Source organism: Anser anser (genome assembly GCF_964211835.1).
Source record: "Anser anser genome assembly, chromosome: 5".
Taxonomy (NCBI): Eukaryota; Metazoa; Chordata; class Aves; order Anseriformes; family Anatidae; genus Anser; species Anser anser.
Genome location: NC_139725.1, coordinates 17,020,546 through 17,043,248, shown reverse-complemented (window position 1 = coordinate 17,043,248; position 22,703 = coordinate 17,020,546). Strand labels below are relative to the sequence as shown.

At 41.2% G+C, this 22,703-nt stretch overlaps 3 protein-coding genes across 13 annotated transcripts in view; 2 read left to right on the top strand and 1 right to left on the bottom strand.

Moving 5' to 3' along the window:
* LOC310900068 (V(D)J recombination-activating protein 1) overlaps positions 1-7,907 on the top strand; it is a 112,910-nt gene extending 105,003 nt beyond the window's left edge. For both annotated transcript variants that reach the window (XM_083837380.1, XM_083837381.1), the window contains one exon: positions 973-7,907. In XM_083837380.1, the coding sequence (XP_083693506.1) occupies positions 973-4,121 (3,149 nt within the window). In that variant the 3' untranslated portion in view covers positions 4,122-7,907. The remainder of the gene's footprint in view (positions 1-972) is intronic.
* Positions 7,908-11,249: 3,342 nt separating this feature from the next.
* Positions 11,250-22,700, bottom strand: RAG2 (recombination activating 2). 2 transcript variants are annotated; one of them, XM_083836617.1, is made up of 2 exons: positions 18,739-22,700; positions 11,250-14,881 (listed from the first exon to the last, which is right to left on the bottom strand). In XM_083836617.1, the coding sequence occupies exon 2, from the start codon at positions 14,869-14,871 to the stop codon at positions 13,264-13,266; it is 1,608 nt and encodes a 535-aa protein (XP_083692743.1). In that variant the 5' UTR covers positions 14,872-14,881; positions 18,739-22,700; the 3' UTR covers positions 11,250-13,263. The 2 variants fall into 2 exon arrangements, 1 of the variants encoding a protein (XP_083692743.1); XR_014584616.1 differs by lacking the exon at positions 11,250-14,881 and adding an exon at positions 15,484-18,621.
* Positions 15,149-22,703, top strand: part of IFTAP (intraflagellar transport associated protein) — a 39,187-nt gene continuing 31,632 nt past the window's right edge. For 5 of the 9 annotated variants that reach the window (XM_083836621.1, XM_083836623.1, XM_083836618.1 and 2 more), the window contains exon 1: positions 15,172-15,276. The gene's annotated coding sequence lies outside the window, so the exon portion shown is untranslated. Of the gene's footprint in view, positions 15,277-22,703 lie in introns of all 9 variants that reach the window. The other 4 variants (XM_083836626.1, XM_083836622.1, XM_083836625.1 and 1 more) reach the window with 2 other exon arrangements.

Sequence of the window (22,703 nt, the reverse complement as noted above, 5' to 3'; positions counted from 1 at the left end):
AGCACAAAGTTTCAGTGTTTGAAGTGAAAGTCTTGTATTTATTTTTATACAATACCATATTCCCATGGCAACCACATTGATATTACTTTTGGTTGCGTCTCTATGAAAGCTAAAATTGGGGTCAAATTTGAACAGACATTTACAGCTTTCCAGTACCAGTAATCCTTACAAACAGAGTTCTCAGCAGGGTACTTAAACAGATGACTAACTTGAAATGTATAAATATTCTCTCTAGAGCAAATATGCAGCCAGCATAAATTGCCGTATCTCCTTTAGAATCCAGGGAACTATAGCGCTTTACATCGACAGAGGATACACTCCTACAGCTTTAATGGAGCCACTCACATTCAGCATGCACATACTAAAGTACCTTACAAAATTGAGGTCTGAATAAAGCCTGCATAGGGACTGAGTTGTGTGTGCTGCTCTGCCTGTGCAGAAGGGCATGCATTAGACGCTTCAGCTCAGAATCAAGGACTAAGAAGTGGTGTGAGAGCAGTGGTCTCGGTGACTTAAATAATATAGCATGAGACAGACAAAATTGTGTCTTGAATTGGCCACGCTGGTTCAGTTTCATGTGAAAAAGTCACCACACTTTCAGAATGTAATTCTGCTCTCTGATAGCTTTACTTATGGCAAGACCAGTCAGGTATAAGAAGAAAGAGGCAGATTGGGATATTAGTATATGATGTCTAATGGCTCGATGCAGTGTGCATTGGTGTTGTAATGGACTGTGGATGCCTCAGCATGAAAGACAAAACACAGTCAGGTACTTATCTGAGGTACTGAGTGGACATCCACATCTGGGCCCCTCAGTTCAGTAGGTGTCTTGGGTGAGAAGGTAACTTACCTTCAAAGCATTTCTCAGTTAAAGTGATTAGAGTTGTTCTATAAAAAAACATGTGCTTGTGTACTGGCATTATTTCTCATTTTGCAGTATAAGCTAACTTACAGCTTTGTTCTCTTTCTCAGGTGATTTGGTTTCTGACACACCGGAGATGTCAATAGCATCACAAATGGACCTGCCTGAAGAGATTCAGCATCCTTATACAAAATTTTCTGAATGGAAATTCAAGCTGTTTAAAGTGAGACCATTTGAAAAAACATCTAATAACAGCCAGTGCATAAACAAGGATGAAGCAGAAGAGGTAGCTTCTACAGACAAAGGCATGCTGCATAAAGATGAAGGAGTTCCAAGAGGAGAAAACTTAATTCTGACACAGACGGACTTAATGGGCAATAGGCAGGCACTTGGGAAAGATGCCAATGACATGAAAATACAAGACAACACAGATCATCAGAACAACCTGAAGCAACTTTGCCGCATCTGTGGAGTTTCATTTAAAACTGATTGTAACAAGAGAAGTCATCCAGTACATGGGCCAGTGGACGATGAAACTCTGTGTCTTCTGAGAAAGAAAGAGAAAACAGCAACCTCTTGGCCAGATCTTATCGCTAAGGTTTTTAAGATTGATGTGAGAGGGGATGTTGACACTATCCATCCCACTCGATTTTGTCACAACTGCTGGAGTATTATCCACAGGAAATTCAGTAACACTCCATGTGAAGTATATTTTCCTAGGAACAGCACGATGGAGTGGCAACCCCACTCTGCAAACTGTGATGTGTGCCGTGGTACCAGTCGGGGAGTCAAAAGAAAAAGCCAGCCAGCCACCGTACAACATGGCAAACGTGTGAAGACCATTGCAGAACGTGCTCGAGTTAACAGAGGCATAAAGAACCAAGTACAGATAAAGAACAAAAATGTAATGAAAGAGATCACCAATTGCAAGAATACACATCTCAGCACCAAGCTGCTTGCAGTTGATTACCCAGTAGATTTCATTAAATCCATTTCTTGCCAGATTTGTGAACATATTTTGGCAGATCCAGTGGAAACAACATGTAGACACTTGTTTTGCAGAACTTGCATCCTTAAATGCATCAAAGTTATGGGCAGCTATTGCCCCTCCTGCTGGTATCCTTGCTTCCCTACTGATCTGGTTACCCCAGTGAGATCGTTCCTGAACATCCTTGATAGCCTGAGTATAAGATGCCCTGTAAAGGAATGTGATGAAGAGATCTTGCATGGAAAATATGGCCAGCACCTCTCCAGCCACAAGGAGATGAAAGAGAGAGAGCTCTATAGCCACATAAATAAAGGTGGCCGACCGAGGCAGCATCTTCTGTCTTTGACCAGGAGAGCTCAGAAACATCGTCTGAGAGAACTGAAACGTCAAGTCAAGGCTTTTGCTGAGAAAGAAGAGGGTGGTGATATAAAGGCTGTATGCATGACTTTGTTCCTGCTAGCTTTAAGAGCAAAAAATGAACACAAACAAGCAGACGAATTGGAGGCTATAATGCAAGGGAGGGGATCTGGACTTCACCCTGCTGTCTGCCTGGCGATCCGAGTCAACACGTTTCTCAGCTGTAGCCAATATCACAAAATGTATAGAACTGTAAAAGCTGTCAGTGGGAGGCAGATTTTCCAGCCACTGCATGCTCTTCGCACTGCTGAGAAAGCTCTCTTACCAGGTTATCATCCATTCGAGTGGAAACCTCCCTTGAAAAGTGTCTCCACTAACACAGAAGTGGGAATTATAGACGGGCTATCAGGATTGCCACTCTCAATTGATGACTACCCGGTAGACACAATTGCGAAGAGATTTCGATATGATACAGCCTTGGTTTCTGCCTTAAAGGACATGGAAGAAGAGATCTTGGAGGGCATGAAAGCAAAAAACCTGGATGACTACTTGAATGGTCCCTTCACTGTGGTAGTAAAAGAGTCCTGTGATGGAATGGGAGATGTCAGCGAGAAGCACGGAAATGGGCCTGCTGTCCCAGAGAAGGCCGTTCGCTTTTCTTTTACAGTTATGAACATTTCTATAGCCCATGGGAACGAAAGGATAAGGATCTTTGAAGAAGTAAAGCCCAATTCAGAGTTATGTTGCAAGCCCTTATGCCTTATGCTGGCTGACGAATCGGATCACGAAACTCTGACGGCGATCCTGAGCCCTCTCATAGCAGAAAGAGAGGCTATGAAGAACAGCGAACTGCTACTTGAAATGGGAGGCATCCTGAGAACATTCAAATTCATCTTTCGGGGTACAGGATATGATGAGAAACTTGTACGGGAAGTGGAAGGGCTGGAGGCCTCAGGTTCCACTTACATCTGTACCCTCTGTGATGCGACCCGCCTGGAGGCGTCCCAGAATTTGGTCTTCCACTCCATCACCAGGAGCCACGCTGAAAATCTGGAGAGATATGAAATATGGAGGTCCAACCCTTATCACGAATCTGTTGATGAGCTCCGTGACAGAGTGAAGGGTGTTTCAGCCAAACCTTTCATTGAGACTGTTCCCTCCATAGATGCGTTGCACTGTGACATTGGCAATGCAACGGAGTTCTACAGGATTTTCCAGATGGAGATCGGTGAAGTCTACAAGAATCCTGATGTATCTAAAGAGGAGAGGAAGAGATGGCAGTTGACTCTTGACAAACACCTCAGGAAGAAGATGAACTTAAAACCTATGATAAGGATGAGTGGAAACTTCGCAAGAAAGCTCATGTCCAAGGAGACGGTAGAGGCAGTATGTGAATTAATAAAGTGTGAGGAAAGGCATGAAGCCCTGAAAGAACTAATGGACCTTTATCTGAAAATGAAACCAGTGTGGCGATCTTCATGTCCTGCCAAGGAGTGCCCAGAATTGCTGTGCCAGTACAGCTACAATTCACAGCGTTTTGCTGAGCTCCTATCTACAAAGTTCAAGTACCGATATGAAGGCAAGATTACAAATTATTTCCACAAAACCCTTGCTCATGTTCCTGAAATCATTGAAAGAGATGGGTCCATTGGAGCCTGGGCAAGTGAAGGAAACGAGTCTGGAAACAAGCTGTTTAGGAGGTTCCGAAAAATGAATGCCAGGCAGTCCAAATTCTATGAAATGGAGGATGTCTTGAAGCATCACTGGCTATATACATCTAAGTACCTCCAGAAGTTCATGAATGCTCATAAAACATTAAGAAGCCAGGGCTTCACCATTGATCCAGAGGATAGTTTAGGTGATTCCTTGCCACTGGAGGTCTCTTTGGAAAGCAATGATTCAGAGGAACTCTAAACGTAAAGTGTGCTTGGTGTTGGGTTTGTGATGGTGTCTTCCTGTGAGGAGACAGCTTCCTTCTCAGGCCTGTAGAGGTACAGGGAAGCGTGAAACTATCATCTTTATACTCTATATAAAGGTGCTGAGTGGAGTTTAATAAAATACCATGTCTGTTGGGAGCTTCCAAAAGAGGCAATGCAATGGTGCATTTACCAGTTATTATGTGAGCGGGAAGTGGAAACAAATTGCAAAGAAGCATCTCCAGTTTATTTTGGTCTCAGCGTTGTTTATACACGAGAAACCCAAAGTAAACGAGGTTTTATAGAGAGCAGTACTTTAGAATGAATATGATTCTGGAGAGTTATGACACTTGCTGAAGAAGTGAGCATGGCTATTTGTTCTGTTTGCATTTTTTAAACTATTTTGCTATTTACTTTTCAAGAGGGTTTGATTATTTTATTGATGGTTATTTGGCTTTTATAAGTCAAGGTCTGGCAGTGAGACAGTTGGGTAATTGTTCTGGGATAAAGTTCAGGTATTTTTATATGATATATTGACTAAAGATGCAAACTGATTTCAAACATTTAAAAATATTATTTAACATGTAGATTGTAGTACTGCTTAGGAGCAAGTGGTGGTATTGGCAAGGTAATTTACTATATGAAGATATAGGAAGGTAACTATAATATTTTAAAGATATTTTTATCATAGTCCATTTACTCTAAAACGCAAACCAGTTCTTGTGCTCCTAAATCAGCATTTGCAGTGTCTTGTGCTTATCTCACTATTCAAAATACACTCAAGCTCTGCTGTGCAGCTTGTTGCTTGATATGCATTTTAGATTTCGATGGTAACCTCGGTATATAGTATAATTTGTATCAGTGTAATTTTAATGGGTGGATTCCTGGCCTTACTGAAGTCACCAGTAAATCGTCATGAATCCCCACAGTTTCACCAGGTGACTACAAGTCACAGCAGAGTGGTTTCTCAGGGGATGGGCATTAACTTGATTAGGTACATGTCAGTGTTCTTATTTTCTGTATTAGAATAGTTCACTGACCACTTGCGATATGCTCTAACAGTATGCCATGCTGAGCTTTTTCACATCTGGGATATATCACTTACAGTCTCATTTTCTAGATATATAAAATGGGAATGACATTTATTAACCTCAAGGATAGTTTGCATAAAGGCGTAGTGAGAAAACAATGAGCTGCCTTGAAATTACTGCGTAGTGTATTTTACATCATTACAACAATGTTTAGTTAGCATTCCTCTACTTATCTTATACTATATTAAGAGTACCATTATGTTGGTGGTATTTGCCTTTCTGAAGTGTCATTGCTATGTGACTGAAGGCTGCTTAGATCAGATGAGATTGCACTGGTAATCCTTGTGGATAATGTAGTTTTTCATTAGCAGCCATGGGTAAAAGGGTTTCAAAATTAACTCGTATAAGCTTTGAGATTTGGAACCTAGATTATTTCTGGACCTATCACCTCTGCAAAGGAACAGGTCTAGACCTTTATTCAGCAAAGTGTTCAAGTGCAAGCTTAAATTCAAGTGTGTGAGTTGACCGTTGAATGCAAGCATGCTTACATCTTAAAAATATTTTTAAATATTAAAATTATATGAATTTCATTTAATGATATGGCCAAGAAATATACTCAGAAGTATCTGAGATACCTCTAAATCACCTAGCCTTTCTGAAACAAGAATAAATGCATGAACAATCAAAGCAGAGATCTAAAAGAACCTGCTTTTTGTTTTTATTTTGATGTGGCAGGAGCTGGTTTGTGAGTGTGGAGATACAACAGATTTAAAGAATGGATGGTCTGAGGTTCGGGTAGTAGTATCTTGCTCATGTTATTTAATACATCTTTGAAGGTCTGGTATTTACTGTTTATGGACTATGAAAATGTAGGATTAAGTGTTAGTAACTAGTACAAATATTAATAACATTCTGATTATGCCTTTCTTTTGATTTTATTATTTTAAATCCTAATTTTTAAAATATTTTGTAATTTAGGATTTAGTTTTTATATGTTGTCTTTAAACATAGTTTAATATTATGTCAAAAATTTGGGCTGGAAATAATGCCTTTTGCTTAAAATATTTTCTTGTCTAAGCAGTCATAAGAACTGCAGTCTTTTGTATGGTTTACCATATACATCTGCACTTACTGAGTGTTCATTTCGAGATTAAATTATTTCTTTCAATTCTTTGAATAAAACAAGTATTTCCCATAGAGCATAACTGCCAGGTTTACATAAGTATCGTTTTTTACCAATAAATGCAGACAACAAGTACTGCTGTTTCCCATGGAGTAAAAATATCAGGTATGTGATAAAGAACATCTTTTAGATGTAAATGCAGACAAAATTTGTATTTTTTTCATCTACTATGTTTCATTATGCAAATACTTGCACGCTTCTTCTATTTTTTTCTTTTTTTTCCCTTGTGTGCCCATTTGGGGCAACTGTATCACCTTAAGTTTTATCCTTGCCTCTACACGAATAACCTACAGCCTGGTTTAACGGTACTGACTCAGCTCATGGTGGCTTTCACCCCCTTTAAATGGTTTATATATCCATGCTGCCTTTGCACAGGAGTGAACTTCACCCACAAGAAATCCTGACCTGTTCCTTGCATTGCATATGTGCCACTGGAGAGACAGGCCAGACTTCGGTCATTTTGCACATGTAATTTCAATGACTTTGCTGACATTTTCAAATTCCGAATTCACTTTTACAAGCTGCTTATACAAGAGCAAGCGATTCGTCTCACTACCTTCAAAAGGGTTGAGTAAGTGTTATCCATATATGTATGATTTCTCAAGACCAGCCTTAGATCCTGGCTGAACTCAACAGGCTGAACTGCGCATGGTCCGGGCCATGGGCATTCAGGGACATGCAAAATTATTCTTTTGTGGGATTTTATTGAGCCATCAAGACACATTTCACATTCCACCAAGTATGGTAAGAACAGTTGACACAGACAACTATTACTATTCTTTTTCCTTTTCTTTAGACTTGAATCTAGTTTAATCTTTTCTTCTTTTTGCCATTGTTGACGTTTCCTGTAAATCAGGAGACTCTCTTTGAGAGTTTTGAACTCATTAAAACAAACAGCACTGAAAGAGTAGGTACCTGCAAGTGAAGCTTTGTAAACAGGAATAAAATAACAATGCTGCTTGCACACTGGCATGCATCTGAAGGCAAACAAATTTTGACTGCAGACAGGTGCATCATTTGTTTACTCAGGCTATTGTTAAGCATTTTGGTTTTGAAGAGGCTTTAGAAAAGTGGAGACACTTTTATTCATGGCACTCTCTCAAACCTTCACATTTTCTTTTTTAATGCTAATACTTGGTACAAATCCTTCAGTAATTACTTCATGGTGAATGCTTTTCTTATTTTGAAATTGTATTGACTGCATTTTTTTATACAATGACATTATGTATCTTGTTTTGTTTGGTTTTATTCAAGGGCTCCATATCGTGAATTGCTTTGTTATGAAACGATGTGAACTATGTTGGAAGCCATGATTCTGGTTTCATGTATTTTTTCCTCACCGGACTAATTCTATTGACTTTAAGCAAATCAACGTTGACTTCTAGTCAGGTAGTTCGGACACAAATTCTGGATATTTACAGCGTCCTAATTTCTGACTGCGCTGAGTTCTGTGTGATGTCTCACAGCATGGCTTCTTTTGCTTTTTCTTATTGTACTGCAGTTACTTTATTCATAAAATCTGTTTAAAATAAAGGCCTTGCAAATATTGAAGTTTCTGGATTTTGATTTCTTATCAGTTTTTCACCTGTGCACATAATTCCATGGTAACAGTCTCGCTTTTCATTCAAATTGCGGATGCTTTTCGTATTTGGACAGTTCTAATACTCAGAGACTACAGCTAGGATCTCAGTCCTGTTCCAAAGTCACCAAGTTAACATAAATGAAGATGGCTCTGTGCATCTCAATAGTCCTTTTAGCACCTTTCTTCACAGGCAGCTGTTTGAGAGAAAAATAAAACCAGTTTCATTTAGTCTGTAAATTACTTCTGCTTCATTTACAAATGCCACCCCAGTGTTTGTTTAAAACCAGCCTTGCACTGTTACATCCATACTGCTACATTAAGCTTCTTTACTGGCTTCTATGCATCCTTCACATCCAATTTTGGGTCCCTGACATAGACTTAGCTGCAAAAATTAGTTTCAATCTACCTTTTAGTTCTTGATTTTTAGTTCCCCTTTACTCCAGTTAGGAAAATCTTTCTTACTTCCCCTGCAATGATATCTCAGGGTCAAAAAACATACATAAACCAACTAGTCTGGATGGAATTAATGATAAGCAAATTGAGCATTTACATTATTAGCTACCTGATTTCCTGCTGCAATCAGGTAATTAGACATCTAATTCCTAGACTTTATATAACCGACTTAGTTCTTTAAGCTGACCATGAATAAAATTTGCTGGATGGAAAAAATTGGAAACCATAAAAAAACAAACAAACCCAATCCCCAGAGAGCTTCCTGGTAAATTAGGATGATTTAATTCCTTTATTCTTAAATCCATAATAACTGACTGAACTTTACTTTCCATGTATTCTCATTAGAACCAGAATCAGATGAAGAATGATGAGGCCTAACATCGTTCTTCTTCAGAGCACAGCTTCAGATGACTGAATATGGCACGATTTTCAGAGCTTACCAGCTGCAACTCCTGAGTGTGGCAGCTTCTTTACCTTCTGCATCAAGCTTAATATTCTCCGTAGTCCAAAAAGACACAACAGAAACGATTTAATCAGCACTTTTTCTAGCAGCACCAGGAGAGAGGCCAAGAGGTGAAATTGCTGTATTTTCAGTGCCCGGCTCTTCCTGTGAAGATGGGCATTTTGAGCCAGTGGACAAGGGAATAGAAGTATAGCTACCAACTGAAGGTGGCCCTGCACACGTGGTAGTGGCCAGTGTTCTCTTCTTCCTACGTACATGTATGTTCTGTGAAACCTGAAGGTTTATAACATGATTATCTTGCTTTTTGTTAAAGAAAAGAGGGGCTTTGGTGTCACAATTTTCAAATGCCAAATACAGATACCAAACTGGAGTTTGATTTTCAGGAGCTGTTGCTCAATATATTCTCAGAAGTTTAGTTTTGTTTGAAATGGGACAGGGTAGGAATAAAATGTGAAGGGAGCTATAGTCACCTATCATTAAAAACAGAAGCAAGTCCTGTCTGCACTGCACCAAATCTACCAGGAAATATTTTTACAGATTGTTTCAATCTGAATTCAACCTTTTCCTGTGGGCTTCCAGTAGCGTTATTTCCACTTCTTTCAGTGGTCTATTGGTGCAATGAGTCACTCCAAACTATGACACATGCTTTAGTGCTACCACTAAAGTTTGTTCCGTGCCTTTCCTGTAGATTAATCAGGTGCTTTGGAGTCCAAGTACTTTTCACAAGCAGTAAAACCCATATATTATTCTCTTAAAAGCTGATAATAACAACATAGTGTTACTAAAATGTGACTGGGAACCCTGATGCTGCTTGTTGTGGTTACAAAACACATAGGTCAGTTGGATGCAGATACAATAGCGATTTACTTCAGCACTCAAATCTGCTTCATTTTATCTTCTAATTCTACCCTGCATGAGGAAGAAACATCTTGTATTGATCAGCTGGTTTTTAAGACGATCAATACTCTAACAAGCACATGCCTCAAAAGCATCATCAGAATTATTAGGGAATTAAATATTTTCTGCAATCTTGAATGCTATGTCAAGTGTCTTCACTACAGGTTGTTGATCATATACCTCTGTATGTTTGAGTCCTTAGGAATATTATATTTTACCTTTCTTATTACTTTCTTTTCCAGCAGTAACTCTAAGCTGTGATTTAATGCTTGTTGTACTACCCTTTGCTGTGAGGCTGGGACATGGTTTGACTAAGCAATTTCTCCCTCCTTGCCAAATAACACATACATTTAAAAAAGGCACAGACCAAACAAATTCATCGCTCAATGTTGGGCCTCAGGACTTTGAGATATCGACGGTAATTGGGAGAGGTAACAGGCAAAACACAGACTGGGCATTGCCAGGGAGTGGAATAATTGTGAGGAGTCTTTTGCTGTTGTAAAATGGTGAAGGGCCTTGTTGTGTGTGCATATCGTCCACCTGTTGGTGTTGTGATGATATTCTTTATTTTTTGCTGAGGGTATTTTTTGTTTTTGATGCAAATGAAGTTTGTCACGTGTGCTGAATGTATATTTTAAAGACAATTGAGCTGAGTAAGACCTATGACATGTAAGGGGATGTTGTTTATTGAATTGTTGTTTATTGAAGGGACTTCACACGGCCATAATTTTCATGTATTCCTTTGGAAAACATATAGCATTACGTACTCTGAGCTCAGAAAGGAGCATGACAAAGGAAACAAGAAACTGGCATTAAAATCTATGGGTTTATACTAGTATCAAACTGATGAGAGGGGTCTCAGGATGATCTACCTCCCACTCTTAAGCTCTTCCCATATTATAACCTCACTCAGCATATAAATAGGTTGGAAACTGAAATTTTGTCTTGTTGCCCTTTACTATCCTCCACTGTTGACTCGTGAAGGTGTCAAGGGGAGTACTGTGCATACACATTTGTGTTGATGGGAACACATCGGTGCTTTGTAAAGGAGTGGCTGCTCAGGGTCTGCACGTACTGATCTGATGGCTGACAGCTGCTCCAGTTGCTTTTCTGTTTTATTCAGGGGTCCAGCATAAGAACTAGAATGTGGATGCTCAGCTATTAATGTTGGCTCACAAAAGTTCAGAGGATAGTATTGATTTTTTGAAAAGATGTTTGGAACAGTAATAAAAATAAAAAATAGTCAAGAGTGATGAGGCTTTACAGATAGCCAATAAAAGAATCCACAAAGAAGTTAGTAAACTCTTGGGTTATTCAACCTTGACAACATCCTTTTCAATCTGAATCCAATCTTGTCCTCATGCTTTGAGCAGCCAGCTGCATTTGTTTCCACCTTCACAATGCTCCACTGGCTCAATGAGTCATTCTGAGCAGCAGCTTGTACTTTCATACTTTCACACTCTACACAGTCACCCTTGGGGGAGCAGACAAAGTTTAGTGGAGTACCTGAAGTAAACAATAAAAGTTGTGTTGATCAGAAGGGACTTCTTCTGAAGTCAATGGAAGCTCACAGCATGGGGCAGCTGTGAAGCCAGACTCCTTATTAGACTTCAGATGGACCTCCCAAGCAGACACATTGTCCTGTCATAGACTTTAGGATTTATAATGCTTGATTTAGCCCATGAGTAGGTGGGAAAACAAAAAACAAACAAACAAAAAACACGAAAAACACACTCATTTTTATTATAAACTTTATTAGCTGATATATATTTAAAAAATACAAATGCAAGTCAGTTGTTGAGCTCAGAGGTTTAAAAAAGGAATTTATTTTTTTTACTTTGAGGTGATAGTCCATAACTCTAGCCAAAACTGACATATAAGCATTCAGTACCTTTCAAAATAGAAAATGTATTATCCAGAACGAAATGTTCCATGTTAATCTCCATCCTTTACTGGATGCAGGGGGGAACACGACTGCTGAGGATAAGGAAAAGGCTGAGGTTCTTAATGCCTTCTTTACATCTGTCTTTACTAGGCAGACCACTTATCCTTGGAGTACTCAGCTGCCCAACCTGGAAGTTTGGGATGGGGAGAAGAAGAAACCTCCCACAGTTCAGGTGGAAACAGTTAGAGACCTGCTGCTCCACCTGGAGTGTCACAAGTCCATGGGGTCAGATGGGATCCACCTGAGGGTGCTGAGGGAGCTGGTGGAGCTGGTGGATGTGATTGATGGGCTGCTTTCCATCATCTATCAGTGGTCTTGGTCATCTGGAGAGGTCCCAGATGACTGCAGACTTGCTAATGTGATGCCCATCTACAAGAAGGGACGTAAGGAGGACCCAGGGAACTACAGGCCTGTCAGCCTGACCTCAGTGCCAGGAAAGGTGATGGAACAGTTCATCTTGAATGCAATCACACAATGTATGTGGGACAACCTGGAGGGGGATCAGGCCCAGTCAGCATGGGTTCATGAAAGGCAAGTCCTGCCTGACCAACCTCATGTCCTTGTATGACCGGGTGACCTGTTTGATCAATGAGGGAAAGCCTGTTAATGTAGTCTACCTAGATTTCAGCAAGGCCTTTGATACGGTCTCCCACAGCATTCTCCTGGAGAAGCTGGCAGCCCATGGCTTGGACAGGCACACTCTGCTGGGTTAAAAACCAGCTGGATGGCCGGGCCCAGAGGGTAGTGGTGAACGGAATGGCCTCAAGTTGCGCCAGGGGAGATTTAGGTTGGAAATTATGAGACATTTCTTCTCAGAAAGAGCAGTCAGGCATTGGAATGGGTTGCCCAGGGAAGTGGTGGAGTCTCCGTCCCTGGGGGTGTTCAAGGAAAGGTTGGACCTGGTGCTTAGGGGCATGGTTTAGTGGGTGACATTGGTAGTAGGGTGATGGTTGGACCAGATGAACTTGGAGGTCTTTTCCAACCTTAATTATTCTTTGATTCTATGATTCTATGATATGTAAGCTTTTCATTTTGGAAGTCCCTGAAGAAAACAGACCCTCAGTGTCTGAATATTTCATTATTTCTGACACAAGGGACTTAAGCCATCACTTCAGTTTAAAACCAGATGAATTAGTCTAGTTTTAGTTCATTACCTCAACATAAAATCAGAGTAATGCAGTTATAAATTAGGCCAAATATTTCTAGAACTACTCACTAAGATAAAACATTAAAATGGAAAATATGTTTTTTTTAATTTATTTTTTTATTTTTATGGACAGATGCTAACACTACTGAGTACATGGGATAAGCAGTTCTACTAATTTCAGTGGGGTAACTGGGGATTTGGTTATAGTATAAAATACAGAACAAAGTTAACACTATCTCGCTGTATGTTTGCACAATGCCCTCTGTGACGAATTTCCTACCTGGATATTGCAAAAAATATACATAAGAAACAAAATAAATTCATGAGCTTTGAAATTAAATTGCAATGGTAATTGGTTATTTTAATTGATAATTAGAATCAATTAAATAAAAGATCCCTGTCTTTGACTCCCAGTTGAATAAAAATCAGTGGTGTAAATCTATTCAAATAATCTCCGAAGAAAGGACTTTTTCACTGGTGTTGTTAAATTCATGGTTTTCTTTTTGCGCAGTGGTTTCATGGGTTGCTTTTTCAGATGCATCACCTTTTTGGGAGTTTGTAGCCCTTTATTAAGGTCAACATGCTCGTTGCAGAAATACTTGACATTTGCTTCTGAGAGATGTAGGAGCATGCTCTCTGACAGATCCATACATTGTGCATGGACCCAATGGCCAGCCCCATTGGAACACAGGATCATTGCAGGCTTGTTGAGTTCTGTTGAATAAAAAGGCACCCAAGTGTTAATATCAATATTGCAGCTGGCACAGCAGGTGATCCAGTAACCCGTTTCTGATTCATCTTCTTCATCATCTTCATTGTAAGTGTCGATATCATCAACATCAAAGCTACTGGCTTCAGCACTAAAACAAAACTCTTCTGAATCTTCAAACGGAGTGGAGTCTCCTTGGTCTTCAGTAGATGCCTGACTGCAAATTTGTGCTGTCAGTTCTTCCCCCTCGTCCTCTTCTGCGCCTTTGCATCTCAAAATGTAGAAGTAGTTTGCATCTGAGATTAACTGTTTGTTGGCCCCTGGAATGCCCAGCAATACAGACCCTTTGCCCATATCACAGCCAAACCACATCCTGCAGTGTTTAATATCTGGTGTCCAGTCCGGGCTTGCCCTTTCAACAATCTCTATCTTATTATCTTCCAAAACTATGGTGTTACAGACCAACCGTTTCTGGTTGTCAGACTGGTAGCCCCCGACAAGGACAAATTCAGTATCACTGGTCTGAGTCACAATAGCACTTGACACAGATATTCCCCCTGGCAAGACACTGCAGGTCAGAGCTGGGCTGCCTAGCGGGAGGTCAACTTTTAGCTTGTATAAGCTGGGGGACCGGGTGTTATTTTGAAGTGAATGGCCTCCCAAAATGTAGATTGTATCATTCCTGGCAACTGAAACATGGAAAGAAAGTCCATCTTGAAGCTCCGGAAGTATGTATGATGTACAGCATCCAAACTCAAAATCAACAAGAAACACAGACGGCAAACAGTCAACCACGCTGTTCCATTTTTCAGTGGTTCTTTGTGCGAGAGGAATATACGATCTACCTCCAAATATAACGCTCATGCTTTTTCCCCGGCTATGAACTACATTAATTGTATGTCCGTATCTAGCTTCGGGGACATCCCCACCCAGATCTTTCTCAACACATTGAAAAGTGGTTTTCTTGCTAGTTTTGCTTACTAGACTCATAATGTAGATCTTATCAGAAAGATCATTGTTAGGCGTTTTCCCACCATGAATGATATACTGGTGCTTATCGGACTCCTCATTGCCTCTAAACGTGCAAATTGCTGGGTAGCGGAGAGGGGGAAGGTAACATGAATCCTTAGAGAAGAAGACAGGTTTCATTTTGATCTCATTCTGCTTTATATCAAGGAAGAAAACACCAGTGGGACAGGATCTCTTCGGCCATCCTTTCTGCCCAAAAAAGAAGACATGCCCATCAAAATTCAGCAGCGAACAGCCCGGCTGAAGCAAGGATGAATTACTGACAGCTGACACCATCTGCAGTGACATTGCGTCTGCTGATTGGGTCATATTTTGGTATCTGAGGAAAAAAAAAAGACATGAAAGAAGCATGTTTTAAGTGCTCTATGAAAGCATGTAACTTTACTTGAAAAAATGGTATGAAATATGCATTTTTGGTTCTGTGAGAACTGTGTATGAATTCTGCGGAATTCTGTAAAAACCACGGCCTGGAATTCAAAAGCAGAACACTTTGGCAGGGGCAGGGCCAGGACAGAGGCCTCAGGCCCCGGGGTCCGCTCCTCGCGGTTTCGGAGGCCCCCCAGCGGGCCCGGCCGTTGCCGTGGAGGCAGCGGCCGCGCGGGCTGCTGGGGCTTGTAGTTCTCGCTCGGCCGCTGGAGCAGGCCCGGCCCGCCTCGGCTCGGCCCCGGGGCCGCCCCGGGCCTGAGGAGCGGGACCGGCGGGGCCGGCGGCGGGGTGAGTGGGGCGGCGGGCGGTGAGCAGGCGATCCCAGCTCTGTGTCAGACCATCGTTAGGAAGTCGCTGGGGTGGAAGCTGCCCGCTCGGGGATGTATATCCGGCGCTTGTGCAGCCCGCTGCCGGGCGGTCGACTCGTTGCTGGTGTTTGCCGTTCGGATTTGTCAGCGTGTGCTTTCATGAGTAGGCTGCAAGGGCTGGGTTTGTGCTTTTTTGTTCACAAATCTAAAGTGCGTTGTGCAGTCGGGTTGGGTAGTAGCTCTGAGCTAGCTTTGGAGAGTGCAGGTGCTAGGGAAGGAAAACAGCCGACCTGTTCGGTGGCGTTGGCCTTTGGTGACAGCACGGTTGTGCCTTGTAGTCAGTCCTTTAGTGAAGCCCTTCTCAAATCCGTGTGATGTAAGGTTGTAAACCATCTTTCAAGTACAATATTTGGAAGAAAAAAAGAGCAAAAAACCCCAAAGCAAACAAACAGCAACAACAACAAACAAAAACAAAACCTGCTTTACATCTTAAAATATAGTTCCTTTTTTTTTTTTTTTTTTTGATATCTTCAGGTTTCATATTTTCATTGTACCTGCTTTTCATTTTGCTCTAATAGCAAAAGCAAGAAACAAGGTTTCTTCTCTAAGGAAGGATGCGTATTTTCTAGTTGTGAGCCGTCAGAACCGGGGGATTCCGGGACAGCTGTGTGCAGTGAGATTCGTGTGAAATCGTGGGAACTGACGGCACTGGCCACATCAAATTGCCATCGGAGTGTGTTCTCATGTACAGCAAGAACTGTTGCACCACGTTCCTGCACTGCCTGCCGGCACCACTTTGTAGGATGCAAGCTAGTGTATGGGTCTGCTATTCAGTGCTTTCAAATGTAGGTAGGCCTGGCCAGATGTGCCTGGGCCACAGCACATGGACAGGGTAGACGTGGCCACTACTGAGTCTATTTAACTATATATATAAATATATAATATATATATATATATATACACACACGCACCAGTCTTTTTGTACGCTGTGGAATCATTGAAGGATCACAGTCAAGTAGTGTTAACTGTGTAGCCAATTCCTCTGTCCTAAAGGCAGTAGTTTTTTCTGAATTTAGGTTCCTTTTCAGAAGTACTGCACTGTAGATGAAGTTCAGTTAAGATGTAATTAAATTAGTGAACTCTGTTCTGAGGATGTTGGTGTATACAGCAGGTTTTGTACTTGTTTGCATGGAGGGAGATTTGCCAGGTTGTTTACCTGCAGGCAAGATGTTGAACAGAAATCTCTGCTGCTTGTTTCTTACCACCATTTAAAAATGGTCTTTCTAGAGGAGTATGCACTAATTTGGGTTTACTGGGTTGTATTTCCTCTGTCTCTTCTGTCATACTGTGTGGTTACTTAGCTCCTTTTTTTTTATGAAGTTGTTAGAAAAGTAATAGAACTTCTACTCTGAGGTTGCCATGAGCACATCAGCAAGTTAGCGTTCTTTGTGACTACTGGTTTGTATTAATAATCTAATGAGTATTAAAAATGGCAAGCAATTGAACTGAACCGTTGACAATGCTCAGTTCTAAAGTGTATACTTTCTGGAGAAACTCTTGGAGATAGAGTGAAGAAAAGACGAATGAAAATCATTAAAAGTGAGATTGACAGACACACAAAACTCACAGGTTAAATAAACACAATTAAGCGCACTTCCTCCTTGTCATCTCTTAATGTTCCTTGCATTTTACATAAGTAAGCACATCAGTATATAAAGCAGAAAATATTTATCCTAGGTTCTGTGACAGATGTATCTCTTTAGGCACTTGCTGGAATTACTTTGATTTTCCAGACTGTGCCATGTTGATTGTGGTAACGCTGTGTGGTTGGCCTGTGCTCACCTCCACTTCTGGCCTTCCAACACCACTGATGCCATTGGGGTAATGCTTCTTTGACCCTGAACAGTTTTAGGGAGCCAAAAATATGGATTTTTTTTTTGGTGGCTTTATGCTTAAAACCATCTCACTGTGGAGTGGGCTTGGCATTAGTGCCAGAATGAAGGGAAACAGACAAATGCCTTAGCCGTGATGCAGCACAAAATAGAGAGGAAAGGACAATACAAGAAGAAAAAGAAGAGGTGGATGAAAAGAGAAGGGTGGAGTTAAATAAACAATTACCAGTTATGGTGACTTGAGTCATGCTTTATCGTATTTGGTATATTTTTAAAAGACCAAGCTCCAAGGGTTGTACAAATAAGTGAGAATTTCAACATTAATTTTATAGCCCCTCAATTTGAAAAGTGAACTGTAGAGATCTGAGCTAGAAGCTAAAAAGAAGACAAAAACAAATATTCTCTCTATTTTAGTTTGAAATCAAACTTATTATTTTGAGCTGAGTTTTTCAGTTAATAGTTGTATTGCAAAAGGATATTACAAGAAATTCAGATTTAGATAAATTCATAGGGAGATCTATTTAAGGAGGAGGATCAAATTAAGAGAGAAGGTGCTCTTCTAAAAGCACTAGCTAATATGATTTGAAATGTTCTTGGTATGGAAATAGAGGGACATATTTAAAATCTTGAGTGCGGGGGATTATTTCAGAAACTATATTAATCATTCAGTAAGAATTACAGGATGTGTGTGCTTTAGAAAGAAAGAGTAGGATTCAGATGCCTAAACATTGAGTGATACTTCAGATGCCTTTGGCTATCCTTCTCGGCTTCTAGCTTCTGCTGTGAAAGGCTGCAGGTCTCCCATAGGATCTGTGCTCTAGGTCCTAGCATATCTAGGGTTTATAAAATGTCATTTCTTAAGGCACTGAGTCAGTTCCAGAGTGTGTTTACCACGTACTGTTCACTTTCACCATAAGTAGTAATTGTGTGCTGTGCCTGCTCCCCAATTAGGCAATGAAAGCATTTTAAACAGGAGAACAATAAGCTGTCAATACTGATGTTTAGTATGATCTTCCATATTAATATTTATTTTGTCAACATTAAAAAAAACACATTCATGATAATTTCATGGTAATCTGAATGCCATCAAAAATGAATGCAAACCAAAAGTCCCTTTCAGATACAAAATGAGGTATTTCAACAGCACTGATTAGATATGGAGAAAAAATGGATTGCAGCATAGCATGGAGTCTTCGTTGGTAAATGCTCATCACTAACCATCAGATTCTGTCATTAGTTTACAGTTATTGTAACTTGGCAAGAAAAACAGTAATCTGCAGTAGAATTAAATTTGGTTTGCAGTATTTGTATCCTTTCTGTCTGACTGATCTGTGGGGTCTCCGTTTGCAAAAGGAAATAGAGCATATCCCTGAAAAGCAAGTGCTGTTCCCAAATTCTTCACAATCAAAGTCGCATCCAGACACCTACGGAGCCTAGAAGTGCCCAGTAAATAGGATTAAGAACAGGAAATTTTTATATACTATTTCTCAAAACATTTGCTAAGTGTATCAACCAAGTTTGCTTTGGGCAAAACAATAAGTCAGACGTACCTGGCTGATAGAGTGCTTTTGCGTCCTCCGAAAGCTTTCTATGTTATTGGGATTCAAATGTGAGCACTTTGAGGAATCTTCTCTGACAGCACGGGGGGCTTGTGGCATGGAGGGGAATCTATCTGCTTAATTTGCAGATGTGCTCCTGAGAACTCAGTCTGCTGTGGCTAACTGGCTGTGACCGTTTTTTTTTTTTGTCTTTCCTCTCTTGTCTTCAGATGGCACAACAAGAAACCTGTCAGCCTTTAGAAGTGTTAACTCTTTGCAGCTGAACCAGACCAGAGTGGCAGGAGATGTCTGTTGTTTAGATTGTAAAAGCTTGCAGGAAGACATAGTTTAATTCTTTACACTGCTAAACCTGTGAAGCTTGTGCTCTCTTTTGTAATTTTCCAGTGGCAATGTAATGGAAAATATAAACGCAAGTAATTTTTGAGTTTAAAGGCAAACTCATTTCAATATCTAGTAAAAGAAAATAACCGTGGGCAGACTGGTGCACTAACTGCTTTCCCCAGGAATGCTCAGCTGCAAGTAGGTAGTGACATTGAAACAGAGCAAAGGAAATGGCAAATGCATGCAACCAAGTGAGCGAGGACTGACTAAAATTCCAATCCAAAGTCCACTGAAGTAATTAGAAATGCTTTTTTCCCCCTGCTTTAGTGGTCTTCTGATCAGATTTTAGAGACTAATAAAAGTTTGCACCCTTCTGTGGCAGTTTTCATCAGATTCACAGAGCTTTTCTCCTACAAAATGTAATTAGACTCTGCCAAGTCCTATGGGAGCGTATTCTTTCAGCAGCTAGCAGCACTGGGGCACAGAGGGTAAGCCACTTGCATAACATTGCACGGCAAATAAACAGATGAACCTGGAAAACAATTCACTCTTCATAGCTCCCTGCTTCTGCTTTCCTGGACCTACTTCACCCACTCCTGAGTTACAACATCTGCTCCACAGTATTTTAGAAATATCTCATCTCCCATTCGAAACTGCAGTGAGAATAGAAATAGGAAGAGCTTGAAATGGAATTTGGTTATTACAGGAAAGCAAACATACCCAATGTTTGTGAAAATCATCCTGAGACGTTGAATAACTGTAATGCATATAGGATGTGGTGGTGTTTCTCAGCTGAAATACAGCAGCTCTGAGGCACTGTGCCCTGTAACGTCCACACGGGCCTATTACTTCTCTAGTGAAACAAAGAGCAGAAGTAAACTGCACTGCAGTGTTCAAGGCTAAAGAACTTAGCTTCCCCAAAATATAAGGGTATTCAGAGCAGATCTATTTGTATTTTTGGCAGTGCTTAGATGATATTTGACAGCTGCTTATCTGAGTGCTTGACATAGTCTAACCCTTGTCTGGGTCTGCAAACAAAAGATCTACTGACAAAAGAGATAGAAATGAGAGAAAATCCAGCCCCCAGTTGTCTCATTTAATATTGTACGTTCATTTTATTCTCCTCCTGCCAGTTGACGTCTTATCTATAGAAATTCTTTTTCCAGTTACTGTGGATGAGAAGACAGAGAAATTAAAGTTTGTTGGCAACGGCACGTCAGTTTTGGATGAGGATGTGGTCTGTCCAAGCTGGTCTTCTGTAACTGTCACTGGCAAACTGCTTTGGAGGAGCTGCAAGCAGCAAGTAGCTTTGGGATAATGTATGTACAAGGCAGAAAAATCATGTTTAGAGCTGTCCAGCTCATAGCAGGAACACCTAGGGTTTGCATCCTGAATTCCTTTGGCAGAGAACCAACATGAAAATGAAAAAAATAGACTTCTTCTTCACAATTTCTATTTTAATAACATTGACCAAGGTAGTATGTTTTCAGCAGCTTGCTCACTGTCACGGAAATGCTTAGTTTCACTTGATTTTCTTCTCCTACAGTTAATTAGTAAAAATAATATGTGGTTTACGTCTTCATTCCAAATTGCATCGAGGCGTTTCCAGGCTTTTCAGCATATTTTCTGCGGGTGAAGTGCAGTCAGCTCAGAGGTTGGTCTCTGGGGGTGGCAGCAATACGCTCCAGCGAGGCCGAGGAAGGCAAGGCCGTCTGACTTGTGTAAGCCTCGCCAGCCAGCCTGCAAGTGCCCGCCTGGACGTTTAGCCGAGACCCAGGGGCTGAAACCTGTGGAGAAAAAAAATGGCACGGGGCATCCGGTGTCCTAGAGTCTCATCTAAAACCACCAGTAACCGGTATTTAACGTGTGAGAGACAGGGCTGTGTTTGGAGGCCTCATTTAGGGCAGCTGATCACACCCAGCTGTGCTTTGACTGCGACATCCCAGCGGCCACCGTGCTTCACAGGCGTTTGGCGCGCAGGAAGGGTTACCCTTGTCAGAGGCCTCCGGGTGGTCTTTAAAGTGCACGGCACACTTGAAGAGATTGGAAACTCATCAAAAAAACAAGAACAGCAACAAAAAACCCACCCCTCTGATCATGCCCCGGGGCTGACACAGTAGCACCAAAATCCCCCAGGATCAGTGTGCCTGCTGGCAATTAGAGCCCTCAGATGCAGGCCTTAAAAGCCCGTACGAGCTGCGCGTGACAGGCGCGGGGCTCTGACCATCACGAAGGTCGGCTCTGGGGCTCGGTAATGAGCTTACATAAGCAGATGCAGCTCCTGTTCGAGCAAATTGCTGATGCATTAAGTGCGTGCCCTTAAGACCTTCTCCTGCTGAAGGCAGTGGCAAACGTCCAGTTGATTTAAGCGGGATTAGCTGTTGCAGATCGTGCTGAATTGAGAGGCGCTGCAAGAAACGTCCTTCGAAAGGTTTTGTGCTTCGTAATTGAAACTTTATTTAGCTTGTCCCCGCGGTTGGGTTGACCCGCAGCTGGCTGTGGCCAGGGCATCCTGTGGTCAGGCTGGTGCGGCCCTGCCGCCCTGCAGCTGGAGGGCTGCAGGGGGAGGAAGAGGAGGAGGATAAGAAGGAGAAGGATAAGAAGGAGAAGAAAGAGAAGTAGGGCAGGACTGCGGGCAGGGCGGGCTTGCTTCTGTGGCTGTAGCTCTGCAGGTGTCCAGGCAACAAGGGAACAGCTCACCGGAGTGTGGGTAACCTTTCTGTGCTGCCCCACTGAAAACGTGTGATGCCTTTCTAGTAGTCAGGAACTCGCAGGATCGATCCCTTCCCTTAGCCCACTTTCCAGGTGCCATCCTGGGATGCTTCTTAGGGTGACTGCAGTCCGTATGCAACAAAAAAGCATTTATCTAAGGACATGCAGGAGTTCTACCTTCGCGTGCTTCCTTCCTGAACTAGCCAGGCCAAAAGAGTCCTGGAAATCCAGGTCGTCCTAGTGCAGACCAACATGTGAATGCTCTGTGGGTGAGAGCTGCTACAGAAATATTTGTTGCTTTGTTCTGTGTTGTGGGCTGTAAGACAGTGTGGTTGCTTTTATGAGAGGTTAGTTAAATCTGAAGTATTAAAGACTCCTTTGAAAAAGGTTGTGAGAGGTTTAGTTGCTGTGTTAGCTGTACAGGGAAAAAGATCAGGCAGTGTCCGGCGTAGAGGAAGTAACGATAATGTATTTGTGTTCAATCTGATTTGTACAGACATAGTCTATAAAATCTTGAGAACAGGTGTATTTAGTGATGCTTCCCATGAGCCTGCAAGTGATCTATAAACAAATATTTCTTATTTTAATCAAGAATGATTTTTGGTAGGTCAAGTTCATATTGTAGCAACCTGACTTTAACCTATGCCAAAAGGACTAGAGAAGTGTTTTTTTATTTTTTCTTTTTCAGTATAATAAAATTATGTGAGGTTTTATTGACTTTGTAGAGAGGAGTAGGTCATTGCTCTTCCCATTTAAAAATTCAGAATCCTGATTTTTCATTCATTACCTATGCTCTGTATAAAAGAAACATAATAAAACATTCAAAATGCAGCATACACAAGGAAAACCATATTCCACCACACTCCTTTGTTGTTTAATAGAACTAACAACTGCATAATTGAAATCACGCTAATACTCACTTG

Excerpts from the sequence above, each read along its gene's own strand:
- RAG2 (XM_083836617.1), bottom strand. The coding sequence starts at position 14,871 with ATGACCCAATCAGCAGACGCAATGTCACTGCAGATGGTGTCAGCTGTC.